We start from the raw sequence: 20,882 nt of genomic DNA, 5'->3' as shown, positions 1-20,882 counted from the left end.
GCTTTCTGACTGGCGGTGTCTCTGATCCGTCAGGTCGTGGGGGGCAAGATCACGGAGTCGGGAAGACTAGGGGCCTTCATCACCAAAGTCAAAAAGGGAAGCCTTGCTGATGTGGTGGGGCATCTACGGGCAGGTGAGCATTCTGGGACATCCTTCGCTCTTCGTGTCTTTAATAATGTACGTTAGAGTGTAGCATAGTGGTAAGGAGCAGGGCTCGTAACTGAAAGGTTGCGGGTTTGACACCCTTGGGCAAGGTACCTAACCCATAATTGCCTTAGTAAATATCCAGCTGAATAAACTGTATAAGATGTCAAAACTGTAACTTATGCAAGTAGCTCTGGATGAGAGCATCTGCTAAATGGCAGTAATGTAATGTCACTTTTATATAAGGAAATGTATGAGAGCATTGTCCGGTTTGTTGTGGATGGAACCTTTGGATCCACTGTTTTGAGCAATTGCACATCTCTCTGGATCTCGCTGTCTCCTCAGGTGATGAGGTGCTTCAGTGGAACGGGAAGTCGTTGCCAGGAGCAACTAAGAAAGAAGTTTACAACATCATTTTGGAATCCAAAACAGAACCTCAAGTTGAAATAGTTGTTTCACGGCCTATTGGGTGAGTCTGAAATGGCTGTATATTATAGACATACATCATCGCTTCGTTGGCAAACTATTTATAGCTGTAATGTGAAAACATGGGTCACAGTAGGCTGAATTACAGGGAAGACTCCACTCAGAGTCTAAACATGGCAGCTGTAGAAGAGATCAGTGAAGGTGTAGCTGCCCTCAGTTCTTTAAGTGGTGTTAGATGGGTTGATGTAGGGACTCTTCTAGTGGCTAAACTATCTTAGGATTGCTCTGGTCTGATAGCTCTAGTGGTAATCTTTCTACAAAGAAAAACTGCACTGATCAAGTCTCCATCTCAATCAGACATTGTGTCTCTTTGTGCCATCAAGGCTGTTTTTGGTTTCAATATCTTATCGTTCTACAGTTTATACTGTCTTTTTGTTCTCCATCTCTGATTTGTCTTCCTCCTCCGTTTAAAAGATGTAGTCATCGCTCTCTTTCCAAAAACCTCTTGCGAAGGGTGTATAAAGCATATCAGTAAGTAAAGGACATGGTCCCTACTGTAAGCCCCCCCCACCTGAAGTCCACTCCCCCTGTAGCTGAGCAGAACATCAGAAAGACCCCCCCCCCCCCAAATCCCTTCAAGTTCCCCCCTCCTCCCATGTTTAAATAAGCCAACATGTCCCATCTGTCAAGCAATGCTGTTGGATTCCAGACCCTGTGTTTGTGTGTGTATGTGTGTGTCTGCGTGTGTGTGTGTGAGAGTACATGTGTGTACATGTGTGTGTGTGTGTGTGTGTGTGCGTGTGTGTGTGAATGCACGCATTGAGACAATTTGCCCAATAAATCTGAAGCGTGTAAACCTGAAAAAAGTCTGCATGGTGTTAAATATTTCTGCTATGAATATAATCTTTTTTTGCAGAGACATTCCAAGAATTCCAGAAACGTCACACCCTCCTTTAGAATCTAGTAAGTTTTAATGCTGGTCTGGTGGCTTTTTACTTAACTGTACTTAACAATGGGTAAACAGCATGGAATAACAACAAGAAATTTGTGTATAGTTAATATCCTCTTATGAAGCTCATGGGGGCAAATTATTGCTTGTTAGAGAAAACAAAATGTATTGTTTGATTCTCTTTGTCACTGAAAGAATAAGGAAGTATAGCATTTAGACTGAACTCCCTCAGAAATCTTGTTCTCACAAATGATCTCAGGTTAAAAGATGTAAGCAGAACTAGAGATTTGAACGTCGGGAGGCACCCTGTAGCTGCCAAGGTCAGACAGGCCAGCCGTAAACCTGAACTTTCATTCGCAAACATCAGTAACTCTCTCCATAGCTATGTCAACAGCCGGGCCAGTACAGCTTTATATGCGTACTGTATCTTAAATGTGCTGGATAGCCGATGTGTTGGGTTAATTGTATCGTCATCGGTCCGCAAGCGTTTACATCTCGGCGAAAGCACCCTTGTCGTCTGCACTCCGAGCAGGTTCAAGTTCCTTCGAGTCCCAGAAGATGGAACGCCCCGCTATATCGGTTGTGTCCCCCACGAGTCCCGGGACCCTGAGAGACGCGCCCCAGCTGCTGCCCGGACAGCTCTCGGTGAGTGTTCCCCCTTTTCTCTTCCATAGCTCTGGTGGTGTGCGGGCTTCTCCGTTGGTACGGCGTGTGTAACCATAAGCTACTCTTTTCCTGAAGGTGAAACTGTGGTACGACAAAGTGGGCCACCAGTTGATAGTCAACGTGCTCCAGGCCACAGACCTACCAGCCCGGCTGGACGGGCGACCCAGGAACCCTTATGTCAAAATGTACTTCCTCCCGGACAGGAGGTACGCTGAACGTCTCGGGAATTACCACCTCTTGCCATGGCTTCCTTTGACTGCATGTGTCCATAAATGGACATATTTGTGACTCGGCATGTCCCTAAATAGATTTTTTTTTTGGTTTTATTTTTAGACTTTTACTGTAAGTCCCCAAGATTGATCATGTTTGTAAGTCCACATATGTCGTTGATTGTTTCTTGTGGTACCTGTGACTAGGTGTGTGTTCAGGTGAGTGGGTGTCATATGGGCAGCAGTGTGGTATAGTGGGAAGGTGCAGGGCCCGTAACGGGAAAGGTTGCAGGTTTGATTCCCTGCTAGGGCACTGCTGTTGTGCCCTTTGGCTCTTATGAGTGGCTGTGTCTCCAAGGGGGTGTGTCCCCAGATGGAGGAGCTCCTGCGATTGGCCGTGTCTCTAAGTGGGTGGGCGTGTCTTCTGTACGTGTCCAGCGACAAGAGCAAACGACGAACCAAGACGGTGAAGAAGAGCTCGGAGCCCAAGTGGAACCAGACCTTCATCTACTCACACGTGCACCGGCGGGACTTCAGGGAGCGCATGCTGGAGATCACTGTGTGGGACCAGCCCCGCGTGCAGGAGGAGGAGAGCGACTTCCTGGGGGAGGTACCGTACGCATCACGCTTAAACCCCGCCCTCTGATGTCACTGCACATCACTGGACCATTTACAATGCAATCACAGCTTTAGTAACAGGCTGTTATTTATATAAAACCATTGCTGAAAATGATCATTTGCTTGTTTGTTGTGTCATGGCTGAGGGTGTAGTTGTCAGGACAGCCGGTATATACAGTAAATCAAGCTCATCGCTCAAGCGTGGCTGTTCTACGACTGTTGTGCGACTGTGTGCTGTGTGTTTTTTTAATGTTCTTTTCATGACTTGGTACTTCATCATTTTCTCTTGACTTATGAAGGCATTAGGGAATCATTTGCAGTGTTTCCCTGGTATGTGTGTGTTTTCTCATTTTTTGATTCCCTCTGGAATCTCTGTTCAGTGTTTTTGTTAATTCACATGTAGAAAAATGTACTAATCTAATACATTTCATTTCGATACATTTACATACATTTCGATTGATTTGTTATTTTGGTGATTTGTTGCTATTGTGCGATTGTATGTCGGATGCCTATTTTAACTGTGTGACTGTGTGATTGTATGTTATGTGACTGTCCTGTGTTGGGGCAGACTGTTTGATTGTATGTTATGTGACTGTCCTGTGTTGGGGCAGACTGTGTGATTGTGTGTTATGTGAGTGTCCTGTGTTGGGGCAGACTGTGTGATTGTGTGTTTTGTGACTGTCCTGTGTTGGGGCAGACTGTGTGATTGTGTGTTATGTGACTGTCCTGTGTTGGGGCAGACTGTTTGATTGTGTGTTTTGTGACTGTCCTGTTTGGGGCAGGCTGTGTGATTGTGTGTTTTGTGACTGTCCTGTTTGGGGCAGGCTGTGTGATTGTGTGTTTTGTGACTGTCCTGTGTTGGGGCAGACTGTGTGATTGTGTGTTATGTGAGTGTCCTGTTTGGGGCAGGCTGTGTGATGGTGTGCTGGGTGACTCTGCGTCTCTGACCGTGTCCCCTGCGCTCTCTCCCCGGGCAGATCCTGATCGAGCTGGAGACGGCCCTCCTGGATGACAAACCCCACTGGTACAAGCTGCAGACGCACGACGTGTCGTCCCTGCCCCTCCCCCACCCCTCGCCCTACCTGCCCCGGAGGCACATTCACACCGACAGCCCCAGCAAGAAGCTGCAGAGTAAGTGTGTGTGATGACCGCTGTGCAGCACCCGGACACGTGTGTGTGTGTGTGTGTGTGTGTGTGCATGTATGTGTGCCATCTGTCCTCTGCCCACCCAGCTTCTCACACATACACACACACACACACACGTGTCCGTCACACACATGCACATACACACACACACACACACACACACACACACATGCATATGCACTGCTAACAGGCTGATCTGCTGCAGCTTTCCAGGCTGAATTAATAACACTGCTTAATAACTCTGTTTTGTGAGACAGTAAAAAATGAAGAACAAAATGTGGAGGAATGCTGTGAATGGGTCAAACACACATGGGTAAAGAAAAAGAAAACATTAGCAATTCAGAACTCTCTTCCTTTAGAGGCCCAGGCCTTAGTCATGTGTGTGTGTGTAGTATTATACTGTATGTTTATGAGTATGTGGGTGTCTATACTGTGTATGTATTTATGTATGTGTCTGTGTGTTTGTGTGCCTTGTCCTGGATCCTTTCAATCTTGCTGTGTGTCTGTCCACCACTGTGCAGGGTCTCAGCGAATCACAGATGCAGATTATGATGATGGTATTGGAGTGGTTTCTACAGGTGGGTGGGGGGCACGTTGTCCACCATGTTACACTGCACTTCGTGGATCTCCAGCAGGGGGCGAGAGAGAGAAAGCCTGGCTCATTCTGCCTGCTGTGGCTGAATGTGGGGCCGGTGTGAGCTCAGACCCGGTTTTCCTGCTGTGTGTGTCCACACGCCTTCATTTCCTGTGTTCTGGATGTAGAAGGTGCTGCTGGGAAAGCAAGACTGATAACAGCAGGGACCCACGCTGGAGCCACATTAGAGTTATTGATACAAACTGATATCGGAAACTCCCAAATGATATTTTCATTCAGAGGAGCGCAATAAGTTCCCTCTAATTTTGCTTAAATAGATAAAGTCCAAAGAGAGAGTCTGTTTTTACAGAGCAAAAGAGGTTAACACTAATGCACCGTCTCCAGGCCCTCTCTGGCTTCCTGCTGGACTCTGAAAATAACCCAATGAGAGCTCCCCGATGCCTATGCATGATGTTTGGAGAGACGTTGCCTCGACTCTCAGCAATGGATCTTTTTTTTCTCTGCATGCCTGCAGTAGATGAAGTCAGAACATTAAAGGATACCCTGCATTTATCTTCCAAAAGAAACACATCCGACCTCGCTGTGAGCTTTGATCTGATGCTCTCTGCGCTTTATTTCTCTTAAAACCTCACCAAACTGCTGGCACGAATATCTCCTCGAGAACACTGATATGACCACAGGACAGTTACAGTGTCAGTTATGCTTGTTGTTCTTTAACCTGTGGAGTGAGGAGTGATTCGTTTTGATAAATCATTCATGAAGGATTCTGTGTGTGTATTCATGCTGCTCTCTGTCTCGCTGCAGAAGAGTTGAAAGAGTGTGCGGCAGTATGGGCAGGGAAACAGATAATGTTTTGTGATGCTAAATGTAGAGTTTGGCTCAGAGGTCACGGTGAACATCGTGGTCGGAAGGTCACAGTAAGGTTGTGAACTGTTTGGGTTTTTGGAAAGCTGGCAGCAGGTATCCTTTGAGCGGGTTTCGGTGTGTGTCTGGCATGATTAGAGGGTTAGAGTGGTTCTGCTCGGAGGCAGCAGCCTGCTGTGGTCGGGGGAGACCGGCTGGGTGATGGGTCGTGACCCCAGGTGACCCCCGATGCCTGAGCTGACGGCGATGGTGGCGAACAGGAGTGTTTCCGTGGTTCCTGGCACTGACACAGCTCCTGTCTCCCTCCCTCCTGCGTATGTTTGTGTGTGTGTGTGTGCATGTGTGTGTGTGTGCGCGCGTGTATGTAGCGGGTGAGGGGCGTTCGCGGGAGAGGGAGAGAGAGAGAGAGAGGGACAGGTCCAGCACACTGGCAGTGCCCGAACAGCAGAGAGCCACTCACCATCGCTCACGCTCCGTGTCCCCACACCGAGAGGACCAGGACAGACCCCGCTCCCGCCCCCCCAGCGTGCCCCTACAGAGGTGAGAGACACGGGGTCAGGGGTCAGAGGTCAGGGGTTGTGGGAACTAGTGAGGGAGGGCCTTCATAGTCTTTACTGTTTAAACCACAGGTTTATTATCACAGAGGAGGTTAGGAAAATCCAGAACACGTTAACACTTCACTTACTTTCTCCCTCTGTCTGTGTGTCTCTCTCTGTCTCTCTATCTCTATCTCTGTCTCTTTTTCTCACTCTTACTATCTCTGTTACTCTTTCTTTCTCCTGCTCTCACTCTCACTATCTCTGTCTCTCTCTCTCTCTCTCTCTTTGTCTCTCTCTCTCTGTCTCTCTCTCTCTCTCTCTCTATCTCTCTGTCTGTCTCTCCCTCTTTCCCTCTCTCTCTCTCCCTCTCTCCCCCTCTCTCTCTCTCTCTCTCTCCCTGTCTGTCTCTCTCTCTCTCTCTCTCTCGCCCGTGGGGGCAGGAGTCTGGATGAGATCCATCACGGCCGGCAGTCCCGTTCCCCCACACGGTACCGGGGGCACCAGGACCGGGACTACCCTGACGACAGGTACCGTCGGGGGGGTCACTGCGGGCCCACAGTGCGGGGTGAGCAGGACGAGGGGGGTTAGGGTCACTGCGGGCCCACAGTGTCCCGGGGGGGGGGGGGGGGGGGGGGGTGTGTCACATGGCCTGGCAGGGGGGAAGGCCTGTGTTGGGGGGGGGGGGGTTTCTGGGTAACGGGACAGGTCTCTCACACTGCTGTGTGCTCAACTAGGATGTTTGTAATTTTATATGATGCTCTGTATGGTTCCTTTGAAAAGGAATGAGGAGCTCATGGAAAACAGGCCTCTGTGCAATTAAGGAAGAGGCCTGGTGTTTGTGTTCTTAATCAGTGGCAATCGAAAGAAATTATATTGCCGAATATAATTCTTTCCTCCAGCCCCATCGATCTGCGGATCGTAATGTATTCTGAGGTATTGTGGTCTCCATTTGATACAAGCTTCTGGATTGCAGGAAAGACACAGCTGCGCTGATTAACGCTGAAGATACAGCTGATGTTCTCCGCCAGGATTCTTGTTGCAAAAATTCAGTTTCTGACAGCTTCTGTAACACGGCCCAGTGCAAAGAGTGCTCATCGCTTGTTGCAGCTGCTTCTACAGCATTTGCATTGCTTTCTCTGTGGGGATGATTGTTGTTGATACGCAGCAGCCTGTAAGAGCTAAGCGGTGCCAGTGCCGTGGAGGTTGAAGTGAATGTTTACCACCAGGAGGTGCTGCTGTTCTGAGCTTCAGTGTGCTGTTGCAAAAGTCAGTGTGAGAAATTCACTGAATCGGTGAGAGACATTGTGTGGTTTTGTGATATTAGTTGAGGTCTCATGCAGGATCTCATGGAGTATTATATAACTTGCTTTCTAATCAGTTTTAGCAGCTGAATATGTGACATTAGAGATGAATTGTGGGAGAGTGTTTTTGCGTATTGCTGGGTGAAAGCACATTACGCATTTGCTAACAAAAATCCATTTTGGCTATGAGTATTATTAATACTGTGTTTGCCAGTGCAGTTCTTTTCATGGCAGCTGTGAGCATTTTGATTTTTTCTGTTCTTGCATTCCTCACTTACTCATGTGTCCATCTTCTTCCTGTGTGTCCCGGGTTCCGTTCTCGGTTGTCCGTCCCCTCACGTGTCACCCATCACCATGGTAACACAGTGAAGTCATCATGCTGCACCGAACAGTCCGGGGCAGGAGCGCGGAATGCCTGCACACTCAGAGGTAAAGCATGCGTCTGCAACAGGCAACCTGCCGTCGCATTTTATTTACCTTTATTACCGATACTGTCGACATCATCACCCTCTCATCATCACCCACCGTTTGACTTGAGTCAATCAGAGAACAAAAAAGGCCAGTAATGAAGTAGCCCAGGTCCCTGAAAACCTGTTGAATGAATATCTGAAAAGCGATTTCTACCTCCCTCTTAGAGTTGTGTGATTTTTTTTTGTATGTGTGTTTCCTAAATGTGTTCCTTTTTGATGAAAACATCTCGGCTCACAGATAACCCCATCTCTCCATGCATCCCTCTCTCAGGACTCTTCCTCTGAACTGCGTCCCGGGCGTATTTTTCACTCTTTCCCCATCCCACCTGACAGACAAACAATACACATCTGACACGGGCCCCTAACTAGTGGAAATTTCCGTACGCTGCTGGCAGACCTCCCAGACAGTCTGAGAGCGTACACAAATCAGTGACAGACCCCTGCCTGACAGAGCAGAGACGCTCTCACAGAGCCAGTGCACTCACGCACCGCCGTTTGCCTGAATCGGCAGGAAATGCAGCCATCATCCTGACACTTTCATTTTATCGAACCCGTTGCCCTTAATTAGGGAAATGCATTTGATATATACACTGCAGCTTGTACTGCAGTGCTGTTACACCAACCGTACCACTCAAAAGCTTGGATGTGCCTGCTCATAGAAGGGTTTTTCTTTATTTTTATTATTTTCCATATTTTGGAATAATAGCGAAGACATTGAAACTATGAAATCACAGGAATGGAATTATGCAAACAAAAAAGGTGTTGAACAAATCAAAACTATCTTACATTTTAGATTCTTCAAAGCAGCTAAAATTATTTAAAAAAAATTTTTTTTTTTTGGAAACAAATTCATACATAAGCGTCAACTTCACTATTCATATTTGTCTAAGAAACAAACTTCAAACATTTAAGCATGAGTCTTTAGATCAAAATGTCTTTGAATGTATGTTTCCCATTATCTTCATCATGTGTGTCTGAACGTTTGACCGGTACTGTACATGGAGAACATGGGGCATGCGCATTACAGGAACACAAACCTGGCTTTAATAAACACAGAGCATACACATGCTGCAGGCAGGTAATGAAATGAGTTTTCAAGATGCTGTCACACCCTTTGTTTCAGCCTTATTCTCTCGTTTTATTTATTTTATGCTTGCGATCCCCATCTGATGCATGCTCGTTCTCCTTTAACACGACCAGGAGCTCGGCTAGGTACAGTAAAACGCTGCCACCAAAGATGCCTCTGTTAGTGAATGGCATTCATAAAGACATATACAGGTAAGCAGTTATGGGTTACCACGGAAACTATCCCTGCCCTCCACCCCTCAAGGGCCCCACAATTTCACACCTCCTGTATAAAACACCCCCCTGGGGTTCATATGTAATTTTTGATAATAATCTCTTAATAAAGTTCAACCATAACTCACCCACGTTTCGTTTCACACTCTTGTGCTTGATGTCAGTAGCTCTCATTCCTCGCTGTGGTGGAGACCCCTGTGTCCGAATGCACATGTTTTCCTCTTTATGAATTTCCCTTTAATTCTGTTATAGCTCCAGGCAGCACCTTGCACACATCAGACATATGGAAAATAACCTGGTTTAGAGTCGACCATCTGGGATGTAGCCTACACCGATATTGTGATATATATCACTGTACAGAACCACTTGAGTTCTCAAGCTACTGGTATGTCTGATGACATCAGCACCCTGCATCCACTAAAGAAGACAGACTGCTGTGTGTAATGAGCACTGCTCTACGACACCATGCATGTCCAGATGCATTGGATCACTCCGGTGAGGTCACCTGGGGACAAATGAGGTCTGGGCATACAAACAAGGCAGGCGTGTTTTGAGACAGTGCGGTTATGTGGACACACGCACGCTTTGGTGAGGTCCATCTCTTTCCTGCGCGAGGCCCGTCAACCTCATCACAGACAGAAAAGGGAAGCGTTCCGGAGCTTTAGCTCGGTGACGGTTGGAGGGTCACGTTGCTGTTTGTGATCCAGGTTCCGGAAGGAATCTTGTAAATCAACTTGCGTTGGCAGCAGCAATTTAAAACCAGAACAAATGTAAACGCTCTAGAACAAACATCTCAGTTACGTCTTTGCATCTGGGCTTGAAATAGCTTTTCCCTGCCTCCGCCCATGGGCCTCACTAAAATTTTATTCATAGAAAAAACTGCACAGGACGGCAGTCCTGTAGTTATCAATGTCACTTGTAATTTTCTGTGGAAAGAAAACTTGACACACATTTTGTATATGTGTGCTTGGTGCTGCAAACATTACACCTCCTACCACTTTCCCTTATTCTTCCAGTGGTTTTCTGTGGGTTTTATATTGTAGTTCTAGGTTTCAAACTGATACATTATATCCTTCCTGGAAGTGAGCATTGGAGAAAATACATAATAATAACAACAATAATAATAAAATCAACAACAACAATAATTACAGCATAGAATAATAGCATTGAGTCTTCTTCTTTGGCAAGTTTGCAAAGAACTACTGTAAATTAGGGAGTCATTATCCAGATTATCCACAGAGAATCATGAGAGGTTACTTTTCCCCTCCTGTTTTATTTCTGTCTGCTTTTGATTTGGAATTGCAGTTCTCTTGCATGCTGCTCATTCTCTCTGCTCCGTGTGTGTGTGTGTGTGTGTGTGTGTGTGTGTGCGCGTGTGTGTGTGTGCATGTGTGTGTGCGTGTGTGCACGCGTGTGTGTGTGTGTGCGTGCGCGCGTGCGTGTGTGTGTGTGCATGTGTGTGTGCGTGTGTGCGCGCGTGTGTGTGTGTGCATGTGTGTGTGTGTGTGCGCGCGCGTGTGTGCGTGTGTGCGTGAGCGCGCGTGTGTGTGTGTGTGTGTGTGTGTGTGTGTGTGTGTGTGTGTGTGTGTGTGTGAAGCTCCACTCTCCCTGCATGCTCTAAGGGCGGCTCGCGGATCGGGCGGGACCATGCCACGCCCTCTCGCACGCTTCTGACACACCGGCTGCTCAGGTTCACTGATGAGGTCACCGTTAGGTAAGAGGCGGCGGCCCTCAGCCCTCACCCCTCCACACAGGACAGAGAGCGGGCCTCGTCACACTATCCACTCATTCCACACGAGCCATCCGTGCACAGACCATTCATGCGTAGGGGCTGCAGTGCAGCATAGCAATAAGGAACAGAGCTCAAAACCCAAAGGTTGCTGGTTCAATTCCCTGCTGGGGCACTGCCACTCTACGCTTGGGCAAGGTACTGTACCTGACCCAGAATCGCCTCAGTAAAATATACAGATAACATGTAAAAACTGTAACGTATGTAAGTTGCTGCTAAACAACAATAATGTGGAATGATAATATACATTGCATTACATTATTTCCATTTAGAAGATGTTTTTATCCAGACCAGCTTACATGGTTACAAGTTTTACATGTTATCTGTTCATACAGCCGGATATTCACTGAGTACCTTGCCCAATGGTACAAAAGCAGTATTCCAGCAGGGAATCGAACCAGCAACCTTTCAGTTAATATATGGTTAATGTAATGTACAGTCCTACCATTGTTCCAGAATAGCTTATCTCTCAGAGGAGGGGATTTGTTCAATCTGGCCGTCTTCTCCATGCATCTCCGTGAGACACGCCAAACCAAACATTTCCCAGCCCCACGTCTCCCAGAACCCAGCCCTCTCTCAAACCCTCCAATCCCCCAGGTGGCCTATCTCAGAGGTCAGCCATGCCCTCCTCCTTCTTCTGTGGTGTAACCAGCTGAGTCTGGAGCACTTCTCCGCCCTCTTACCACCTGTCAGAGAAGTATCCGTCCTTTATGATTCCATATCTAACATATTTTTTCTTTGTGTTTTGTTTTTCTGTTCTTTCTTTCTCTTTTCTCCACCTCCATTGGACGCCATGTTGTGGTGGTAGTGATCTTCAGCCTGGTCTTGACAGGGTTAGGAGTGCTAGCACCAACTGTTTGAGACCAGATACTAGTTTCCATTCACCCGAGCGAGAAAGGTACACAGAAGAGGCCTCCCTCTTTTCTGCTGTCTCTTTTGTTCTGTTTATGCTGGTGTTTTCCGGAAGCTTTATACATGTCGCTCTGTCCAGTTGCCTGTGTGTTTGTGTGCCAGTGTAGTGGGATTGCCGTTGTTGTCTCAGTGGGTGTACATGTGCATTTTGTGTGGGTGTGGGTGTAGGTATGGGCGTGTGCATGTGTGTGTCTGTGTATGTCTGTGTGCGTGTGGTTGTTGGTGTGAGTGTGTGTGTGTGTGTTTGTGTTCATGTCCATGTGTGTTTTGGTGTAAAGATTGCATTTAGGGTGTAGATATTGTTTGTAACCAGAGGGGGCGCTCTCTACGCAGTGTGCTCAGAGTCACCCTCACTTGATCTTCTTCACCATCATTTTGTGCTGATTTTTATTTAAAGCTCCTGAGATATTTCTGGGTATTTTCTAGAAAGCAGTAATTTTGCAGAATTATGTGTAAAATGACATGTATTGTCTGCATAATGAGGTGTGCTAAGATAAAATAAAATAAAACCATGTGTTAGACCTGTTCCTTCAAGTTGAGGATTCCAGTTCAAAGCTTTTTTGCATAATTATTATTATTTTTTTTATATTTTTTGATTAATTACATTTTTGATTAATTAGTAATGTGTATTTAGGTTAATCTATGTAGCCTAAAATTGACCTCCTGGACATTTAGCACAACAGAAGGCCACGCCTCAAATTTCCACGCGTGTATGAATACCATTACCATTCAGAATCATTCAATGTGTGTGATCCTGTGAAAATGTCACTGTTAAAATTCTGTTTCACATGTAAAAATCAGTGTTCATTGTTTGTTGACTCTTATGGCACATGGCTGGTCCACTGATAACCTGTAGAGTAGCTTGAAGGAAAAGGTGCACCTGCTGCGCACAGACGTGCAGACGTCTGTCATTAAGCAGCAGGTTAGCGAGCTCAGCGCCCGTGTAGTGGGCATTTGGATCAGCCACAGAAGGGGCCGGGGTCTGGAGCTGTAAGTGATGGCGCCTGATGGAGTGGCCTTTCTCATCCTGTATTTCTCCTGTCTCACCACCGGGGGGCACCGTGGGACACACACAGGTGTTCCCTGTCTCAGTCCCTGCCCTGTAGGCCTGCCAGCCCCAGGATATTAATCCAACACGCCTCCCCAGAGGATGACAGGTATTGCCCCCACCCCCCACAGCTTTGCCCCCTCTTCCCTGCACCAGGAGCCTGGCTTCAGATGCCCCCCCCAAACAGCCCCCCCCAGCAGTCTGTGGTCTAGTTTTCCTCCAGCTTGTAGATTGTGATCTAGTTGCTGCTGTAGGCTGTAGAAAGCTATATGCACTCTAAAAAATGACTGGTTATTCACCCACATTTCATTGAAATCCATTATCCATTCATTTCAAAGTCTATGGAAGTTGCAGATGTGATTAGCGTGAGTTTGATAGCATTTTTTGGTGAGCATTTTTTTGGTACATGGTAATTTCTCGAAACCGGCACTCAGGAGAGGCTCAGAGGCTCCTCCTCACGTCTCCAGGATCTGTTCAAATCCATCACTTTTTAGAGTGTAGATGGTAACTGCCTCAATTGCACCGTTCTGCTTCTGCTACATAAGAGTCCAGTTTGCCTGTTGTTGTTGTCTCCACTGTGATCTACATGTGTATGTTGGCACTGTAACAGTGCTAACAACACGTCATCCACACAGTTAAATTAAACATTGTCAACTTCTCACTTAAACATAAAGACTTTGTCAATAACATTTCAAGTAAATTGAGTTATCTTCCATAACTTGAACCCAAGTCACATGCTCTGTTGTTTTGAAATTATATTGACAGAGAGTGATTTGAATATGTTTTTTATATAAAAAGATCTCTACTGTTCAATCAAATTGTGCATTTTTGCTAGGTTTTTTTTTACCTCTAAAAACTTAGCTTTTTCAATATTTTGCAAAAGCCACAACTTTATAATGGATATGCATTTTTGTTTAAAAAAATGGTAACTTGCCTTGCTTTTTAAAAACATTTATAGTGTTATTTTTCAGCTGCTTTAATAACTTTCACTTGACTCCAGTCAATGTGATATTTTTGTGTTATTATTGTGAAACTAGAGGAATTCTTGTCAGAAAAGCTCACTGTCCACCAGTACATTGATTTTTCTGTCAGAGCTTCACTGTGGAGCCACATACGCAGCAGAGCAGATTCTGCACCTGTGTCATATTGTACTGTGAGTCTCCCTCTGTGGTGTGTGATCATCCATGCGCCTGTGTCTGTCCTGTCTCCACCCTCTCCGCCCACTCGCCTCCATGTCTGTGTCCTGATTGGTGGAGCAGCTGGATGCTGGAGTCTCTTGGTCCCACACAGGAGACAGCAAACCGCCTCAGTACAAGGCATGGGGCCTACAGGTACCTGCAGACCTGCCCCACCCTCACACTCCCCACACACACGCACGCACCCTGACACACTCACATTCCCCACACACACGCACCCACCCTGACATCCTCACAGTCCCCACACACACGCACCCACCCTGACATCCTCACACTCCCCACACACACGCACCCACCCTGACACCCTCACACTCCCTCATCCTGTTCAGACCCGTAACAACGCCCCCGTCACATTCACACCTTTGGGGAACCTCCGTTTGAGTTGTTACATATGCAGCTCACGAGCACAACACGTGGGTTTGCATTTGCTGCAACACTTTCTGTTTGTTGACGGGTCACTTCCTGTTTGATCGAACTCTTGTGGTTGATGTGTATTGATGTGTAAAACTTTCCCATAAGAGAGTGAGAGAAACTTCATTCCATTTTTTGTGAATCAAAGTGCTAGTGAGTTTAAAACAACACAGCAGTACTCACCCAAGTGTTTTCACTGCTTATTAATACTGGCTGGAATCTGAAACCAGCAGGGTTCTACTCACGGAAATAGAACATTCAAATGTAACTAAAAAAAAAAAATACAAAAAACAAAGAAAACAGTGAATAGCAGGTGTCCGTTTGTCACGCCACTCCTCGATTCTTCCATTCTTCCATTCCTCATGGATTTTTCTGTTTCTTTCCATCCTGCATTCCTCATGCCCCTTTCCACAGGCAGACCAGCGCTCTGGACGCGCCGAGCCGTCAGCGACTCGGTCAGAAGGGCTCTGACAGCGACAGGTAGGGCTCGCCTCATACCATCCTCCTCCATTCCTCAAGGCGTATCACACGATCACACGTCTCTTTTTTTTTCCCTTTTTCTACCTGAGTATCAGACACATGGGGAAGACCCAGGCATCGTTCTCACTCACGTTCATTTTATTTTTTGTTTTCCAAGAGGGTTGTCTGTTCATCAGTCTCAGTTGAATTTAACGCAAAGCTGAGACTCAGCATCCCTTTGCGGTGACTGTTTGAGCGTGATCAGCAGGTGGCAGTAACCTATAGCTGCTGCCATTGCTGTTTCCCTTCCACAGGCAGGCGTTGGCAGTGAATGAGGTGTATGAGCTCAGGCAGAGTTCTGGGTGTTGCCATACCTAAACAGTGTATCTGAGGACCCTGATAAACCTTTTACTAAGTGTACTGTAATTTTCTGTTCTCTTTTTATGCTTTTCTGTAACTCTGTATTTGTATCATTTCTGATAATTTTTCGACAGCGTATGTGTGTAATATGCAAGTGTCGGACTATGATTATGATTAGTGATGATTATGATAGCAGGCAAGCTCTCCTCTGTCAGGGATGCTCCATGTCTTTCTTGCCTTCTTGTCCTGGACTTTGATTTCTTGACACGTTACGTCTGTGCTTTGTCCTGTATGCTGTATGTTGAAAGCACTCCTTTTCTCGTTTTCTTTTCTTTTTTCTGTGTGCTGCCGCGCTTTCCTTTCCGTTGTGACCGACCCGTTCCTCCAGAATACAGCCCACCTCTATCTTACGCGGGACTAGAGGGAGGAGGGGGCCCTTGCGGCCGATTGGTCAGGTGACTCTGAGGGGATCCTCCCCCGGTCCCCCCCAGCCACGCAGGTGCTGACAGGAGATCAGCGCTCCCCCCCCTTTGGGATCCACACCCTGTGCTGTGTCTTTCCCGGCAACAGCCTCTGGTTCCTTAACTGGTCCAGATGTGCTGCTGCTTCCTACTGAGCTCTCCTGCACCACAACCTGCTGAACATACTAAATACCTCACCGTACTGTGTTTGTACTAATGGCGCTGACCTGTGTTGGACGTGCGTGTGTCGTGTTGCGCACTCTGTACAGATGTGTGTGTGGAACCTCTCGCTCTCTCGCTGTGGGTGTCTCTCTCCTCCTTTCTGCTGGGGATAAACCCATGCTTCATCATCAGAGGATTTCAGAAATGCGCCTTTCCCTGTCTTCTCCTGTTATGTCCCGCTGATCTGTTGTTGCCCCTACTGATGAGTGTATCGAATGAATGGTGTTTGCTTTGAGATTTATAAACTGCACTCTCTAAATATTGTGCTGGACAGTCATTTGTATTCCATTGATATAAAAGTTTGTTAGTGTTGTTAACTGTAGTTGGCAGGAACAATGCTATTGTTAGCATCACCATGAGCCGTTTCACTGGGGCTACACTCGATCTACACTTGAATTCACGGACAGGTGAAAGATAGCAGTGTGTTGCTATCTAGTATGTCTAAACTTGTGGCTTATAACTTTTGTTTATAGAAACAAAGTTGAGTGCAGATCTTTCTTTTTAATCAGATTTTTTTCTGATTTTTAATGCTGCATAGGGAAAGCATAATCCACAGACTGAACATTCAGATGGCACAGTAAAAGGCCGAGATCTGCTTGTAGTGGTTTGTTTGAGTTTGTTTGAGTGCCTAAAACGGACTGGTCCCTGTCTCCTCTGTCTCCTGTCTCAGAGCGCACCCCCACGGGAGCCCCTCCACGGCCCCCTCCACAGGAACCCCCACGCCAGGCCGCAGGGGGAGACAGCTGCCACAGCTTCCTGCCAAAAGCAGCAGCATAGAGCAAGGTACACTGTGTGTGTGTGTGTGTGTGTGTGTGTGTGTATGTGTGTGTGTGTGTGTGTGTATGTAAACACTATGTGTGTGTGTATGTATGTATACATTCTGTATGTGTGTGTGTGTGTGTGTGTGTGTATGTATACACTATGTATGTGTGTGTATAAACTATGTGTGTGTGTATGTGCAGCTGTGCTTCTGCTGATACTGACTTCTCCTGTACCTAAGTACCTCTCATCCTCGTTCAGTGACCCTGCTCTTTGACCTTTGACACTGAGTGTGCAATAAACTCTCTTACTTTCATCAAGGTGGTGGCTCAGTCTTGAATCTTTGCATCGAGTCAGTCAGAGAATTCATGCCACAGTGCAATGACGTTTGTGTTGAACATTCATCAGTGCTGTTCTCTCTCTCTGCTTTTCGGCTTTCCATCCCTCACTCATTCAACTCCATGTCACTGAAGAACAAGTAGATAACCTGTCTGATGAAAAAGGTAAATTTTCTGTATATATATGGCTACGAGTTTATTAATGTAGTTACTTAACCATAGCGCTGGTTTGTGCGTCTCCTTGGGTAACCTATTTTACACCGGGGTTGTGTACTGAAGGGTGGTCTTTGTTTTCTGGAAGTTCTTGGAAGAGTTCACTAATCAGTGATGTAATTGTAGTGTCCTCTTGCTTTCTGTGTGTCTCTGTACCTTGGGTCCAAATAGCAGCAGGCCACGTGTTACTTTGTTCAGCTCGGTGTTTACTTTGGTTTCATTGTTTTGCATTGAATTTAAATTGATCTTCAAAATATTAAAACTATTTCATTCCATGTGTGTGTACTTGTGTGTGCATGCACGTGTTTGTGAGCAGGTGAGTGCATGCGTGAGTGTGTGTGTTTGTGAGTGCGTGCGTGAGTGCATGCGTGAGTGTGTGTGAGCGTGTGTGTTTGTGAGCGCGTGAGTGCATGTGTGAGCGTGTGTGTTTGTGAGTGTGTGAGTGCATGCGTGAGCGTGTGTGTTTGTGAGCGCGTGAGTGCATGTGTGAGCGTGTGTGTTTGTGAGTGTGTGAGTGCATGCGTGAGCGTGTGTGTTTGTGAGTGTGTGAGTGCATGCGTGAGAGTGTGTGTTTGTGAGCGCGTGAGTGCATGTGTGAGCGTGTGTGTTTGTGAGTGTGTGAGTGCATGCGTGAGCGTGTGTGTTTGTGAGTGTGTGAGTGCATGCGTGAGAGTGTGTGTTTGTGAGCGCGTGAGTGCATGTGTGAGCGTGTGTGTTTGTGAGTGTGTGAGTGCATGTGTGAGCGTGTGTGTTTGTGAGTGTGTGAGTGCATGTGTGAGCGTGTGTGTTTGTGAGTGTGTGAGTGCATGTGTGAGCGTGTGTGTTTGTGAGTGTGTGAGTGCATGTGTGAGCGTGTGTGTTTGTGAGCGCGTGAGTGCATGCGTGAGTGTGTGTGAGCGTGTGTGTTTGTGAGCGCGTGAGTGCATGTGTGAGCGTGTGTGTTTGTGAGTGTGTGAGTGCATGCGTGAGCGTGTGTGTTTGTGAGTGTGTGAGTGCATGCGTGAGAGTGTGTGTTTGTGAGCGCGTGAGTGCATGTGTGAGCGTGTGTGTTTGTGAGTGTGTGAGTGCATGTGTGAGCGTGTGTGAGCGTGTGTGTTTGTGAGCGCGTGAGTGCATGTGTGAGCGTGTGTGAGCGTGTGTGTTTGTGAGCGCGTGAGTGCATGTGTGAGCGTGTGTGAGCGTGTGTGTTTGTGAGCGCGTGAGTGCATGTGTGAGCGTGTGTGAGCGTGTGTGTTTGTGAGTGTGTGAGCGTGTGTGTTTGTATGCGTGTGTGTTTTTGCCTGCGTGTGTTGGTCACCCGTCCTCTCCCTCTCTGTTCTCAGTGCTGGCAGTGGAGGAGAGGGCGAGGCAGATGCAGATGCAGATGAGGGGGCATTCCTACAGGACGGTGGCCAAATCCAGCCAGGAGTCGGCCAGGGAGCTCAAGAACAAACGAGAGGTGAGCCGCTGAGAGCCCACCAATCAGCAGCCAGGCCGCCTCGCTGCAGCCAATCACAACGCGCTTCCTACAGTTCAACACATTGAGCAGCATCCAGACTCTGCCGGACCAATGGCTCGAGATTTTCCATTTTAGCGGAGGTCATGTGATCAAGAGTCATTTCCTCTTCTGCTCCAGCTTTACAAGGAGCAGCGACGGAGCTGTGACAACGTGTCCGCCAAGTCCTCGGACAGCGACATCAGCGACGTGTCAGCCATCTCTCACGCCAGCAGTGCCTCCCGCATCAGTAGCACCAGCTACATGTCCATACAGTCAGAGCGACCCAGGGGACGGCTCAGGTGAGACGGCGCTGCTCAGCACCTCCACTAGAGGGCAGACAGGAGCACCCTGCCGCAACCTGCATTTTTGGGTCACAAATTTGGGTTGTGGTGGAAAGTAGAACATTTTTCTGTTTTAAGGAGTTCTAATTTATGATATTTTTGTCAAATTAATTATGGTGTTACTTTAATTCCTCATTCATTCACGAGTTCCTTTGTTTGATTTATCATAATGGCTGTGATGTAAAAGTAATGATTTTGTATGGTCTGTATCATCTTTAAGTTCATTTTGTCATCTTTATCGCCTTAACTTGAATAATGTTAAAAAACTTTTTTTTTACTCTTTTAGCTTCTTGTGGCTTTTTCTGTCCTTTTTTCTTTCTTGTTCTTCCTTTCTTTATCTGTTTTCACAAGCCTGTCTGTCTGTCACGTCTCTTACATGGGGATGCCCCACACATTAACCCTTGCATGCCCGCGTGCTGCATGCTGAAACGAAGGTCAAAGTCCTTAGAGGGTTGTGGAGAAGGAGCGAGGAGGGGGAGGAGGATATCCTGGGAGGTGATTGGTCCAGAGAGGGGGCGGCAGGGTGTGGGCAAGCGACGCTTCTCTCAGGACCTGAGAAGGAGGCGGCACTCTGTCGCGGGGGACCTGAGGTAAAAGTCAGAGGTCAAAGGGCAGAGGTCAACCTCGTAATGAGAGCCCCTCTGGCTGCGCTGTGGTCAGCCAACCCCAAAGATGACATTTATAGCACAGTAACAGATGTCTGGGTTAAAGCCTGGACAATCTGATGCAGATTAAAATCTTTTTCTGGTAAAGCAGTACGATTAGGGGGGAGTCATTTTGGCAAGCTAAATAAATACATGATAACAGAGCTGGGCAGAACATATTTCACAATGAGGTGTGTTGTTTTCCATGACTGGTCATTGTGGAGCACACCCCAGTGTGAGATTAGCTGAACATCTCACAAACTTTTTAGTGAAAAGGGTCGTACTGTTATACTGGCCATACGGGTCTATGGGTCTGTGAGATCACCTGAACCCCACTTTCCCCCAGTGACCCGCCTTTCCCCCCTCCCTCCAGAGCTGGGCTCCTCTCCCAGCCTCCTCGGCTGCCTGCCTCTCTCTGCTCCTGTGGTACTGCAGGGCTCGTACTGTAGATATACGCTCTCCTCTCTGTCCCTTCTCTGTCACCTGAAATAATTGCAGTACATTACATTCATTTGGTGGACACTCTTATCTAGAATGACTTCCAACGCAGGATAGTAATTACATTACTGGCATTTAGCAGATGCTCTTATCCAGAGCAACTTAGGGTGGAATCTCCTACTCTTTGCGAAAAATGCCTGGGGTCCTTAATGACCACAGGGAGTCAAGACCTTGTTTCAATGCATCATCCGAAAGACAGCGTCTCCCACTGCCCCGTCTCCCCATCACTGCTCTGGAGCATTAGTCTTTTGTTGGGTCGAGAAGGAAGATTCCTCCCTACTGGCCCACTAACACCACTGCAAAACCAGCAACCTGGTTTTCCAGGAAGGTTTCCCATACAAGCACGAGCTATGCCCAGCCTTGCTTACCTTAAGCCGTCAGGCTTGAGAGAGTTGCAAGGCAGTATGGCTTCTAGCTCAAGTTGCTTTCTGCTGTAAGTATTGGGTCAGGGTCCTAGTTTGATAATGTTCACCTTGGATTCTTAACTAAACCCAGGAATGCACAGTTATTAATCCACATAGCAAAGGC

At 47.1% G+C, this 20,882-nt stretch overlaps 1 protein-coding gene across 5 annotated transcripts in view; it reads left to right on the top strand.

Annotated features, from left to right (window-relative positions):
• The window catches only part of LOC118790013 (regulating synaptic membrane exocytosis protein 1-like), a 35,719-nt gene that overhangs the window by 5,090 nt on the left and 9,747 nt on the right, over positions 1-20,882 (top strand). The window contains exons 4-20 of one of the 5 annotated variants that reach the window (XM_036546804.1): positions 34-133; positions 490-613; positions 1,487-1,533; positions 2,052-2,164; positions 2,261-2,391; positions 2,833-3,004; positions 3,990-4,143; positions 4,680-4,736; positions 5,986-6,157; positions 6,597-6,683; positions 7,824-7,886; positions 9,128-9,205; positions 11,824-11,913; positions 16,755-16,867; positions 17,317-17,346; positions 18,717-18,832; positions 19,010-19,170. In XM_036546804.1, coding sequence (XP_036402697.1) covers positions 34-133; positions 490-613; positions 1,487-1,533; positions 2,052-2,164; positions 2,261-2,391; positions 2,833-3,004; positions 3,990-4,143; positions 4,680-4,736; positions 5,986-6,157; positions 6,597-6,683; positions 7,824-7,886; positions 9,128-9,205; positions 11,824-11,913; positions 16,755-16,867; positions 17,317-17,346; positions 18,717-18,832; positions 19,010-19,170 — 1,808 coding nt within the window. Of the gene's footprint in view, positions 1-33; positions 134-489; positions 614-1,486; positions 1,534-2,048; positions 2,165-2,260; positions 2,392-2,832; positions 3,005-3,989; positions 4,144-4,679; positions 4,737-5,985; positions 6,158-6,596; positions 6,684-7,823; positions 7,887-9,127; positions 9,206-11,333; positions 11,914-13,003; positions 13,085-14,996; positions 15,063-16,754; positions 16,868-17,316; positions 17,347-18,716; positions 18,833-19,009; positions 19,171-20,882 lie in introns of those variants that run through there. The other 4 variants (XM_036546801.1, XM_036546800.1, XM_036546802.1 and 1 more) reach the window with 4 other exon arrangements.

Source organism: Megalops cyprinoides, chromosome 15, assembly GCF_013368585.1.
Source record: "Megalops cyprinoides isolate fMegCyp1 chromosome 15, fMegCyp1.pri, whole genome shotgun sequence".
Taxonomy (NCBI): Eukaryota; Metazoa; Chordata; class Actinopteri; order Elopiformes; family Megalopidae; genus Megalops; species Megalops cyprinoides.
The sequence above is the reverse complement of the archived record's forward strand: the minus strand, read 5'-3'. Positions and strand labels throughout refer to the sequence as shown.